Source organism: Centruroides vittatus, unplaced genomic scaffold (assembly GCF_030686945.1).
Source record: "Centruroides vittatus isolate TY-2023 unplaced genomic scaffold, ASM3068694v2 contig_5, whole genome shotgun sequence".
In the NCBI taxonomy this organism is placed as follows: Eukaryota; Metazoa; Arthropoda; class Arachnida; order Scorpiones; family Buthidae; genus Centruroides; species Centruroides vittatus.
In genome coordinates, this window is record NW_027122286.1 from 156,332 (window position 1) to 170,339 (window position 14,008).

Sequence of the window (14,008 nt, forward strand, 5' to 3'; positions counted from 1 at the left end):
TTATTTGATATAAACCTACATAATTAATAAATATGTGTACAGTGGGTGATCTATTCAGACTATGAACAAATTGGATAACGAACACTTTCGCGAAAGATTTTTATGTTTGTACAACAAACATTTTCGGATAACAAACACATATTTGGATAATGAATACCTCACAAAACAAACACAAGAAGGTGTGACATAAAATAATGAATACCAATTAGTCTTTCCTTGTCTTCAGGCAACAATTCGGAACTTTTTGGAGTGCAGGAGATGTCGACATCGACACTCAATCCGGTATATACTGATCGGATAGTATTTCTCTGAACTTTGAAACTCTCCCTTGTAATTCTAGCCTTTTATTTTTCTGACAGAAAGAATTTTTTTATAGTATTCATGAGACTGTTGGGCGGGCACTCGTTAAGTTTTGTGTCAGTTTTTATTTTCGAAAGGTGAGTGTATAGTAGCAAAGCTAGAGAGTGGGCAGAAAATTCTGATGTTGCTGGGCAGGTCTATAGTAGGGTGCAGTTCAATTTTATCTAAGATACTGTATAATCAAGAAGACTCAAGCAGCTAAAGGAGTAACAAAAATCACATCTGAGAAATAAAGAACATTGAAGAGCTCGTAATGGAACTCGAAGCTGTTCTGATGACAGAAGAACGCCAAAAACTCTTGAGGATCTCTACAACTACAATGCTATTAATTACTTCAGAAAAATCCTGAAGAAGAAAGAAAAGCAATAAACATTAGACAGATTCTTTAATCCCCACAAATGGAAAAAACATGAATAATAAAAATGCAAGACTTTGTATATATGTATTTTTGTTATTACATGTAAATAAATTTAGTAAAAAAGTATATAATTTTTTATTTATTTTTTCAGTCTCCAGAACAGATTAATCAAGTTCCCCTAAAAATCTATGGTAAATCAATAATTGATTAATGAACAATTTGGATAGCGAACACAGTCTTGGAACAGATTATGTTCATTAACCGATCATCCACTGTATATGCTAAAAGTTTTAGATATGATATCAAATCATTTTTTTTTTATTTTTACTTGTTTTACAAAGCTCTTTATTCAGTTATTTCAAATTATTTGTATATATTATGCTGAATTTGGAAATGTTACTCATTTCATGAAATAGGAAAAATTTGTGAAATTGTTCATTAATTGCTGATTCATGAATTGGATAAATTTTTTGCATATTTCATGAAATTGGTATATTATATTTTTCAATAAGATGCCATCTTTCCACTCATTGAATTATGGCATAGAAAACATTAGTCAAAGATTTATTTTAGTATTGTCTTCATATTTGAAAATTACTTAATGATATTTTATATTTACTAAAAACATTTATTGCATACATATTGCATTAAATTCTGGTTTAAATCTTAAGTGTACAGGAGGGTCTAATGATGTGTTCACTTGTTTATAATCGATCAGCGCAAATCGCAACCGTCAATCTCGTAACGGTCAAATCGTAACGGTCAACTCTTTGATAACAGGTGCGTGTCTGGGAATTGTAACGGATAAGTTACGGCGGCGCTGATCGATTATAAACAAGTGAACACATCATTAGACCCTCCTGTATATATTGAAACGAAAGTACCCTCAGCAAAACCTCCAAAATTAGAAACTCCAAAACAATAGTAAACAAAATGAAAATTCTCCAAAATATTCAGTTTCATACATTTACAGTACTACAGTACAGGCATCCCTTGCTTAACATAGGATTTGATTAACATGGGAAATTAATTGCAGTAATCCCTTTATATATGTGACAGACATTTTAATTTACTGGATGTCTTAACATTGATACCATATTTGATTAATGCATTTTTGATATATGCAGTAGCATCGAGGGATTAATTAACCACATTAATGAAGGGATACCTGTACTGCCCTAATATCACTTGATGTGATTTCCAATTTTGTGAATTTGGCAATATTCCTGTTAAATTCACATTGAAATAAACAATATTTCTGGATTAGCGTAATGTATACATTACGTATTTAAAAATTATTATCATAAATTTTTTTTAAATAGCTGTACCAGAAAATATCATCATCATCAATTAATTTTTTTCTCACTTATAATAATAGAAAGTTTAAATAAATCCACTTGAAAATAATTTTAAAAAGTTTAACAAGTAGTTTTTTTCCATCATTTGATTAATTAAAAACTTTTAATATGAAATTTATAATATTCTAAATTTAAAAAAAATTTAATTATTGTACATACTGACGTATGAACTTAAGTGAATTCAAATAAATTATATATCTTTTTTAAAAATATCTTTTTATGATATATATTGAATGATGATCATGGTAATCTGATAAGCAAGATTTAATCTCCTAATTGAAACTTTATTTATAAAATTTTTAGTAATAAAAATTATGCTTTAAATAATTTTTGATTTCTGTATTTATTTCATTACTTCAACATTTGAATTATTAATATTTTAAATCTGCAGGAATATGTGATTACAGCAATGAAAAGTTTAGGATATGTCACATTAATGTGTGGTGATGGAACAAATGATGTTGGTGCATTAAAACATGCTCAAGTTGGTAAGTCAAAAATTCTGTAGTTTGACTCAGAAAAACTAAATTGCACATAAGATCAAACTATCACAGACATTAATAACAGTCACTTACAGGAAAGTATAACAACATAATATGTATCAATGAAAATATGAACACAATAATCACATCCAATGACACTACAGACACAGTATCCATTCATACAAATATGAATTTATTCCAAAAAACACAGGTGAAATATATGGGATGCACAAAATACACACACATTACCAAAATATAGGGAATCCTCACCAGGTCACCTTTGGTATACATAATTTCTGACCATGTAAATAAGATGGTTTTCTAGATTGAATTATGAAAAAATCAGCATACAGAACTGTAATTAGAGAGTCTGTATTGGATCTTACTAAGAGTTTAATACAGTTTATAAAAGTTAACAAAAATAAATAAAATATTCAAATTATACTGTACATTCTTTGCAATATACAGAAATTTAAACTTTTATACAAGGTACATGAACAGTGAATGCAAGTTGTTTGCAGTAGGGTTCATTCAAGTATTATACAATACAGGAACAGTTTTATACCCATAGACAGAATTAATATGTTTGATGGTAGAATAAATATGTTGAGATGGTAGTAAAAGTTTTATTTAAGTAGTGTATTTTAACAGGAAAATTCAGAAAAATATTGTTAATGGAAATCACTAACTGTGCAGAAGTGTCCAAGTGTTAGAAAAAAGTGTTAACTATTAAATTGCATCAGACTTATCAATATTTTTTTTTGTTGAATGTTGCAAGTAATACATCAGTGACATTTACAAGGTATCTCTGATTTACATACTTATATTTTTACAAACTACAGTCAGATTTTGTATAAAACTTGAAAAAAATATATAATTGTTTTTCTTCTTATTAAATTCTGAAGATACATTTAATTTGTCTAGTGTAAATGAAGATTTGAATTGATAATCATCTATTGGAGAGATCTCAGCAAACTATTCCTATAGCAATAAAGCTCAATTTCATTTAAAATGCTTTAAACACTACATTGAATTTAGTAATATGGTCTTTTCATGTTCTGTTAGTTACATAAATGGGGAATTATGTTACTGACAGAACAGGAAAGACAAGTGTCCTAAGGGTTAGTCATTGCAATTACATACCATAACTTTAAAATACAATTAAAAACAGACAAATTATAAGCCTGTCTGTCAGAGAAGACTAGAGGTACAAATAACATTAGGTATCAGTTAGGCAGGCTGACACAATATATTAAAAACAACATGATGCCAAGCTTGTTGACACAGGTTAGGAGAATATTCAGGAAAATTAAAACACAAACACAGCATGAACAACATAAAACACACACAAAGGAATATGTTGATTAAACAAAAACTAGCAGCCAAGTTGCAAAAAACTCAAATGATATACACTCTGAATGCTATGAAAACAAAATAAATTATTCATGAACAATGAAGAACTTTCTGACAACTACATACCAAATTCACTAAACAATCACAGCACAGTTGCATCCAACAGGAAAAGTACAGTTTTCCTTTGTTGAAATAAACTTATACAACATCCATGATGATGTACAAAAAATGCACAGTGGAAAAACATCTGGTGCAGACAATATTTACAATTTCTACACATCCTTGCAGTAGGATTTAGCCAAACATTTTACACACACAATAATCCACAAGACATACCAAAATTTCTTACATGGGGTATCATATACATGAAACCAAAAAGCAACAATAAGAAAGATCCTACACAGTAGAGACCAATCGTGTCCTTTCCTATGCTGTAGAAAATACTTCATACCTTTCATAGAACAACAAAACTGCTCTTTCAGAATTCACATGGGACATGCAAAGAACAGTTAATTATAGATTCAGTCATTCTATGGCAAGCACAAATAATGCAGAAACCATACATGTAGCATAAGTAGGAAGGCATTTGACAGCATCATAGTTATTGTATACACTACATCTGTACAAAATACATTCAACACACACAACACTTTTAGAAAAAACAATGCAGCACTGACAACAACACTACACTTCAAACTTCACAATAACAGCAAAACACATAAAAGTAAGGTATTTTCCAGGAGATGCATTAAATCCATTTTGGTTTTGTTTGGTCTTGAACCCACTGATCAGTAGATTAAACAACACTAAATATGAATACAACAAGATACTATATACACACAATATGAATACTACATTGCATATTATTTCATCTCATGGATGACACAAATCTTTATGTATCCACATCTAAATTATAGCTACAGTAGAACCCCTCTAATCCGTCACCTTTGGGACTGGGGATATAGTCGGAACGCAAAAAAGGTCGGATTATCAGAAAAAAGTAAAATAAACAATCTTTCAACTCAAGAATGACTGTATTGTTCTCTACAGTAAAAACATTGCAATGAATCACACAAAAGCTGTTATTATTAATGAAAAAGAGCAATACTGTATGTGTTTACTACATACGGTACACTGTACACTGTAACAAACACAGAAGAACGCAACGGGCAGTGAGTCACCGACAAGTCAGGACAAGTTTCTCGACTCCAACCATGGTCAGATTAGCCGAGGGCGTATTAGAGGGGTTCTATTGTAAATTCTTTATTAAGAATTACACTTACTTGATTGACATAGCCTTAAAAGTGGAGTTTGATACAGACAATACAAAACATTTCACATTAGAAAAGGAAGATTTTATGCTCAGAAATGGAGATGTTATTGAATCTATGAGTGAGGGTAATGTCTATACATTTAATTTCCCAACAGATCAAACTCACAGAACATGTACAAATCAAGCAGAAACTAATGAAAGAATACTAATTACATGGTGCCTGAAGCTGAGAAATATAATTCTATTAATACTTTTCTGAATCATTTTGTGATAATTTCTGTATATTTAAATTTTTCATGTTTTAATATTTTCAATTAAAACCACATACAGTAAAATCTTGTTATTTTGATATTTGATAATTCGAAGTCAAGTCTAGTCCCTGACCAGTAGAATAGGATTTTGCATATATTTTAGTTTAGATAATTCAAAATACATGTACTGTACAATGAAATTCAGTCATTATCTGGTTTATTGACCCACAAAAATATTATTTAATTTGAAAGTTTTTATAATATCACATGTTTATAAGGAAAGTTTCCATGCTTAAGTGGTATTTTAAGTTTTGGTTTTACCAATTATGCATTTTTGATTTATTGGACATTTGTTTAACATTTTTCAGACATCATACATCATTGCCAATGAAGAAAGAATTTTTTAATGGAAGAAATCTGTTTAGCATTTAATTATTTTGGACATTTTTCACAAAAATCTATTGTTTCAATAATTCTAAAGTCAATTAAATACATGTGTATATTCATGATAGAATGCATCCTTACAGCTTTAGCCATTAATAGAGCTTGTTTATATCAGATCAAACAAATTTCATAATCTTGAACTCAAGACTGTGAATTCTTCATAGAACTAGCCATTGATTTTCTAGATGAAATTTGTGGGTAATTCTTATTGAAGCACTTAAGCTTCTTTTGTACATTATTTTCAAGTATTGGTTTGAACGTGGTTCGGTTATGTTTTCATTAAGTATATGCCAACTGACAGGCTTTCCAAAATAGCATAAATTAATAAGTAATAACTTGAAATATTAAAGCATTTGTAACTGAGTGGGTGAAATTATATAAGATGTCATAATTTTATTTGAGAATTAAAAAAAATTTGAATTTAAAAAGTTTGGATAATTCGAAATGTCGAAGTCATGTTTTTTGGTCTCTCAAGTTCCAAAATAATGAGGTTTTACTGTTTTGTATAAATGAATTTAAAATTTAATTAAGCAAGATATATTTTAAAACAAATTATTATTATTTTTTAGGTGTTGCTCTTTTATCCAATGTTCCAGAATTCTTACTTCAGAAATCTTCAAAACATGCCATAGAAGATTCTACAGTAAATGAAACTCACCCCTCTCAATCTTCTAATAATGTCATTCATAAACTTGAAGCTATGGCAGCAAAAGGAAAATTAGGAAGGAGATCTGAAAATAAGGGAAGAACTTCAAGAAATGCAGAGGTAGTTTTCTTAAATTATATGAGGTGTGTTCAGTAAGTTTCTGAATTAGGGCCATGTTTCTTAAAATATATATTTATTCTGAAAAATTTTAATTGTATTTTCAGTCTTTCTCAAAACAGTTAAAAAGTATAACTAAAAAAACAAAACAAATTTGATTAATTTATGTTTGAATTGAATCTGGAAAAATTAATCATCTTTTATGACTGTCTTTTATTCAGATTGAAAAATCTAATATGAAAAGAGATTTAATGAATAGAATATGAAACAGTGTTATGCTTGGCTAAAAATAATTCAATTTTTGTCATTCTAGTTAGTTAATCTTTACTGAACAGTAGATAATTTAGTATTGAAATATACTACTTATTGTAAAATTTTAAATTATTTACATTATTCATTTTGTGGGATTGGGGACCATTAAAAATTGGATTATGGGAGTTTAAAGTAGGATCCTGTCACTAAGTGTGTTTACCAGACACACCTCAGGTTAAAAAAAAAAAAAAACAAAAAGGCAGATAGTTAAAGCGTGAGAGTAAAAGTCACTCTAAAGTCCAGAAATGAGCCTCTCAGGAGGATGAATTCAAGTAAGCTAATTTAAGAATAACAGAAAATTTATTATGGAAAAACTTTGGTATTATATTTAATAGGCTGTTAGATGATTTTTTAAATCTGTAAAAGCTTGATTAGCTTTTCAGCATATTTTAAAGTTTTTTCTCAATTTTCAAAATTAGAAGAGTTTGTTACTTTTACATGTGATGCCATTTTGACTGGTTTTAAAGCACAGCCAAATAACAATCCCCATTAAAATCCAACAAATATAAATATGCATGTCTGAAGCAGGATTTTAACACACGATCTGACTAACCGAAAACAATTCCCTAACATATTCATCCACTAGATTAGGATTGTCCAAAAACTATTATACAAATTCCAATTTTGAAATTTTGTCATTTACATAATGATTAATAATTGATAAGTTACAACATAAACTATTTTAAATACCTGTAACAAAATTAATTTGAAAATTCATTCTGAACGGTTGTACCTTTTACCTACTTTTTGGTTAGATCCAAAAATCAGAATTTTATGTTTAATTTTAAAATTTTATAAAATTTACCTATTTTACATAGAAAATTGAGTGACTAAAATAAGTAATCTGCTTAATAAATTTTTTTATTTGTTGGAAAATAAATGTAAAATTCAATTAAAAATTGATATGGCTTGTAAGAAAACTTCATGGTCTTTTTTTTGTTTTTAATTAACTTTTTGATAACTTTAATCTTTTTTTATATCACTTAATGCATTTTAATATTTTTTAATCTAACTTTGTTTTTTTTTTATAAGTCATTACCAAGGTGAGTTTTCATTTGTAATGATTTTTTATATTTGAAAATTCGAAATTTATTGATAATACCTTGTAATAAATGAATGATTTTATTAATTTAATTTTCTATTAAAAATTATTTATTTAACTTCAAATACAAAATATATTGTAATTAAATATTTTAAATGAAATACTTAAAAATACATAAAAATAGTTAGACAGATTTTTCACATCTCAAAAAGTAACAATTTTAAGAACACAACAATGATTAGTCAATTAGCTATGTCACATAAAATGTACACTTAATTATTAAACATAATTTTATTATTTATTAAAAAGTGCATTATCAGATTAAAAAACAAACTATATCAATTCACATAAATGCAGTTTTTATTTTTTATGAGATTTATTGTAGCCATATTACTCATAGTTTTTATTCAAAAATTATCATTTCTGCATTAATGTAAATTTTGATTACATATCTTATGCATATGTTAAATATTTATTTAAAATTTCTTTTGTGATGATAAATAACCTTTTTCATCTAATACTTCGTAGATCTTTCAGTATAGATATTCATAATTTGGCTTGTTTAGTAGCTCTTTGCCTATTTATAAAATGCAGAACTGTTCTAAAATATTCTTTGTTCTTAAAGTAAGTGAGATCACTAAATATGAGAGAAGTATCAGCCATAGCTTATTCTACTTTATCATTATCCAATTTTAAATCTCTTGTTTTTTTTAATTACTTGTCATAAAGACAAGTAATTAAAAAAAGTCAAGAGATTTAAAATTGACTTTTCAGGAATCTTAATTGACCTTTTAAGAAATCAAAATAGTTTATAATAAAGTAAAATGTTCACATAAATGAAATATATGTCGTAATGAAACTGATGAAAACTAAAACACAATGTTGACATTTCATGTATTTTATGTTACATCCATTGTCTGTAATGTTTGAAATGCTACAATGGTAATTTATGGGAGAATGATCAGAAGTATGTAATGTTTGTAAATCAGAGTATCTGTACTTTGAATAATTCCAACATCTCAATGATTTGCTTTACATAACTGTAAGTAATATGTAAAATTTAAAGAATTCAAAAATTGCATTTAAGATGTGGTAATGTTTTTTCTTTTACTTTGCTTTAAATTAATTGAAATAAGTGATTACACATTTTTTAATTGTATTAATTATGTACACAAGATTTTGACAGATTATGTCGAGTAATATTAAATTAAAACAGATTTAAGATTTTTTATAGACTATATAATAATGAAATTAATATTTTTCAATTTGTAGAAACAGTTGCAGAAATTCTTGAAAGAGCTGGAAGAACAGGATCAACCTCAGATAGTTAAACTTGGTGATGCAAGTATTGCAGCACCTTTCACATCTAAGACTTCATCCATCCAATGCAGTAAGCAATTCGATAAAAATTTTATTTCTTGAATTACTTTGTTAAGAAGATTTGAAAAGTGTTATATAATAGAATAAAACCATAGGATGGTTTTCCCTGTGATTTATTTGAAATCTATATTAACATTTATTTACAGATTTTGAATAATTTGATTTAAATTGTAAAGAATTCATTTTAAGAAGGGTTTAATGGTAACTTTTAAACTTACAAAATAATTATATTACATGCAAATGAAACAAAAAGATGCAACAATTCAATTCTAAACATTATATTTTTTGCTTAATCTTAAGAGGTGAATATTTAGTTACACAATAAGTGAAAGAAGATGCATACATAAAATAACATAAATTAAACAAAAAAGATTATGTAATCAAGTGTCACTGAAATAATCATATAGATAGCTTATTGCAAATTAATTATGAATTACAGAACTATGTTGCTTTTAAGGAACTTGCAATATAGAGATATGTCATAACTATTTTGTTTATGATAGTTACAATTTATCAAATTACAATAATTTGCTTGAAAAACAAATGGGTACTTTTTACATATATACATACTATCCAGGCTTCTAAAGCTTTTACTGCTATTCCTTTTATAAAGAGTTTACTTTTTATGCTTTTGTTATTTGATGTGCCACTTTTATATGTGATTAGGTATTTAAGCATTTTAAAAGGCTTCTGCTTATAACATATAGCATTGATTTATCTTAAAAATATTAAATTGAATTTATATAGCATTTTAATTCTTTTTTTGAATATTCTAATTGTAGAATAAGTGCTGATTACAAATTGACTAGAAAACAAATGTATGATTAAGAAGACAATGAAAACTGAAATATATATTCTTTAAGTACATTTTTAGATTTTTCTCCCCAAAAACATTTTCAAATTTAGAGATAAATATATATCATCAAATATATTGTTTTATTTTTTATTTTTTTTCTTAGAATAACCAAACTGAAAATGTAGTTAACATATATAATTTTTCTATAAATGTTTATTTTTTTTGTTTAGAAAATTTTTGAAATTCTTATTTTTCTTATGTATGACTTTTCATTTCTTGACAATGTGGAATTTTGTGTAAAATATTTGAATGTCTTTTATAGAAATCTAATGTTTTTAGATTCCTTTTACTGTTATAATTTTAACTTCTTTTCTTTTTTATTATTTCTTATAAGGAAAATTACTGTAAATACATACAAAATCAAATTATATTCTCAGAATATTTTCAAAAGAAACTTAATTTGAGTTTAAGTCTTTTACACCTTAAAATACTTTTAAGTTTCTTTTACTTTATCTGTGAAATTTCAGCTACTTGACTGTTTTTACAAATTTGATACTTTTATTCCTTTATTTATGAAATTTTAGAAATACTCACGTAAAACTTCAACCCTCTTAATTGCTGAAATTATACTATATTAAATATCAGCATATTTAAAATAGCTAAAAAAAATATTGCAAATGAAGTGTTTGTTATGGAACATTTTGTTAAATATTTCTTTTAGCAATAAAGAAAAATGTGTGTATTAAAAAAATTTGCATCTAAGCTTAGGTTTTGTCAGATAATTTTTGAATGATTTATTTTTAGCTCTCTCCCAGATATCAGGATTGTTGTGATTTGTGATTTTATATTCAGCCGTTAAGCATAATATATGCATGTGTGTATATAAATATATTTCTGAATGTGTGTCTGTCTGCTTGCAAAAGAAATTAAAGGGGAATTGTCTACAGGGCTGAAAAGGAGTCCAATAGATGTAACTTTTCATAAGGTATCTAATGGTACAATTTAAAATTATTAAATGACATTTCTGCATAGTCATTAATTAAAATGTACTGATATGGGCCAAAAGTCACAAAGGGGTTTTCTATATTTAACATCTTTTATTTTTTACAATTTACAACACTATTGCATCATATATGGTATATACAGGAAATAAGTTTATACTAAGTGTAAAAATAAAATCTCATAAATGATGTCCATTTTCTACTTTGCACAAATGTGCCTTTTCGAAAGCATTTTCCATAACACATCTTAGTGTTTCAGGTTCCATTGCTGTTTCAGCTTGAATATAGGCTTCAGCTGTTAGAGTGTCTGAGGCTTGTTAAATAAACATTTTCTTTGAGATAGCTTCATAGAAAGGAATCAGGAATCATCAGATCTAGAGAATGCAATGGCCAGCTTATGTTACTTCTGCAGGAAATTATTCCTTTCTTGGAAATTTTCCTGAGCAGTTGGATTCTGGCCCTTACTATCAAGGTTGCAGCCAAAGTTTTCATCTCTAAAACATGAACTTGAGTGCCGCTATCTTGTAAGTGGCACTCAACGTTCGACATTCACGTTTTAAAGATGAAAACTTTGGCCACAACCTTGCTATTGTACAAGATGTTGCTTTACCTAAATATCTAATTATTGATTTGCTTGGATTCTTATGCCATAACAGTGACAATATACTTACTGGATCAGAATTATTGATCTTGGTTTTGATAATAAAATTTCACAATTTATGTTCACTGTTTGATTGTGAATTTTTCCATGGGTAATCTCCAAGGCTGTCTTTATAAAATGTGTAAAGAAAAATTTTAGAAAAGTTATTAAAATTTCAGACCCCTTTGTGGTTTTTGGCCCATCTGTATAATCAGTGAAACTGTCCAATTTCCATTCTAATATAGATACACTGCTGTCCATAAGCTTGGGGCATTAGGGAGCTGAGCATCTGATAATTTGTTCTGCTTACTTGGAATTAAAATTGTTTGATGTTTCTATGATTATTGTGCATTACTCTAAAAGTAGAAAAGTTAAATAATTATTTTAGAGGAATATTAATGAGTTAATTCAATTCAAATCATTTTTTTTACCACATTACACATCTGATTTTTTTAGCTATTTTTTGTCAAATTAGTTCCCTTATAAACATTTTATTGCAATTTTGGTTTCAGTTCACATCTTATTTAGTTGTTATTTTAAAAAAAATTTTTTCGAATATAAATATGTTCATTGGTGTCAAAATCAAGGGATGTTATAGTTCAATTCAACTTCTAATTTGTTTTATTTAAGAAGATTCTTTCAATGTTCAGGTCAGGAATAGAATTTCTACTATCATTTTGATTGTACCTCCAGCTTGAAATGAATCTTGCACCTGGTGCAAATTAGTGCAGTCATGTAAATATTAACAGTAGCAAGTTTGACAATGGCATTTGGAATGTCGAGCATGATTCCACTGACTTTCCAAACACCATTGTCAAACTTCTAGGCTTACAGGAAAGCGGCACTGTACGTCCGACGTACACGTTTTCACATTTAAACCTTCAGCCTCAACCTCGCTAATCATTGTAATATAACTCTGTTTATTCATACAGTTGCTTTTCATAATAAATAATTTTTAAATACAAGATTAATAATGCTGTAAAAATAAAACTATTTAGACAATCTTTGTTTATTGATATTATATACCAATGGGAAATTAACCAATATGAAAAGTTTACTTGCTTTTTAACCCAGGCAAGGCTGGGTGTGTGTGTGTGGGCTGTTCTAAATGTCAGTTAACTAAGACTAAATTGCTATCATATTCAAATGCTTTATTAGTAGCAAACTTTACAAAAGTTGTTTGAATTACAAATTATAATGCTTTAACATATTCACTAGTATATTTAGAACACAAAAACATGGCTAACAGAGCAAAGGTTACCTTGTGTATGACTAATGAGCTAACAGAAAGAACACTTTCATTTGAATTATAAAGTTAGACTATAATAATCAAACTTCTTCAGATTTGATAACAATTTTATAAATTTAAATTAATCTAATAAAATATACTTTGTTTAAAAACCTAACATTTTTATTATTATGCTAAAACAGTTATTAATTTAAATAAATTTAATTTTCACTTTTTTTAGTTTGTCATGTTATCAAGCAAGGACGCTGCACTCTAGTTACAACCCTCCAGATGTTCAAAATATTGGCTCTTAATGCACTTATCCTTGCTTACAGTCAAAGTGTTCTGTATTTAGAAGGAATAAAATTCAGTGATGTTCAAGCAACATTACAAGGATTGTTATTAGCTGGATGTTTTCTATTCATTTCCAGGTCAAAGGTGGGTACTAGAATTGTTTTTGTATGATAGATATATTGCATAAATAATTGATTCATGAGAAATGTTGAATTAATACTAATATGAATAACTGATTTTGATGTATACTAAATACTTATCACATTTTACTCAGGATAAATAAAGTTTTAATGTAATTTTAGCATTCTTAATTTTATTTTTCTACATATAAAAATAATGAGAGAGACATTTTAGTAAAAGAAAAAGAGTATCAAAACTCATCACTATGGCACTTTTGATATTGCAAGCAATAAACATTTTATTTGTACAAGACATTCGTGCTATACAGAGATCTTAGCAAGTCAGCAAATACTGCTCAATGTAATCTGTATTCTAAAGTGATGAACAGTGTAGTGTGTTCAATAGCCAATTGTAATTCCTTATAAGACAGTATCAAACTGTCTTTGATACTGTCTTTCAAGGCTTCCAAATTCAGAGCATGTTTTTGATAAATCAAATTTTTTAAGTATTCCCCACAAAAAAATTATATGGATTAAGATCTGGAGAATGAGAT

General features: G+C 27.5%; 1 protein-coding gene across 1 annotated transcript in view; it reads left to right on the plus strand.

Moving 5' to 3' along the window:
* LOC136978186 (endoplasmic reticulum transmembrane helix translocase) overlaps positions 1–14,008 on the plus strand; it is a 55,339-nt gene that overhangs the window by 34,717 nt on the left and 6,614 nt on the right. Inside the window, exons 18-21 of the mRNA XM_067273833.1 lie at positions 2,468–2,564; positions 6,449–6,645; positions 9,269–9,386; positions 13,283–13,479. Coding sequence (XP_067129934.1) covers positions 2,468–2,564; positions 6,449–6,645; positions 9,269–9,386; positions 13,283–13,479 — 609 coding nt within the window. The remainder of the gene's footprint in view (positions 1–2,467; positions 2,565–6,448; positions 6,646–9,268; positions 9,387–13,282; positions 13,480–14,008) is intronic.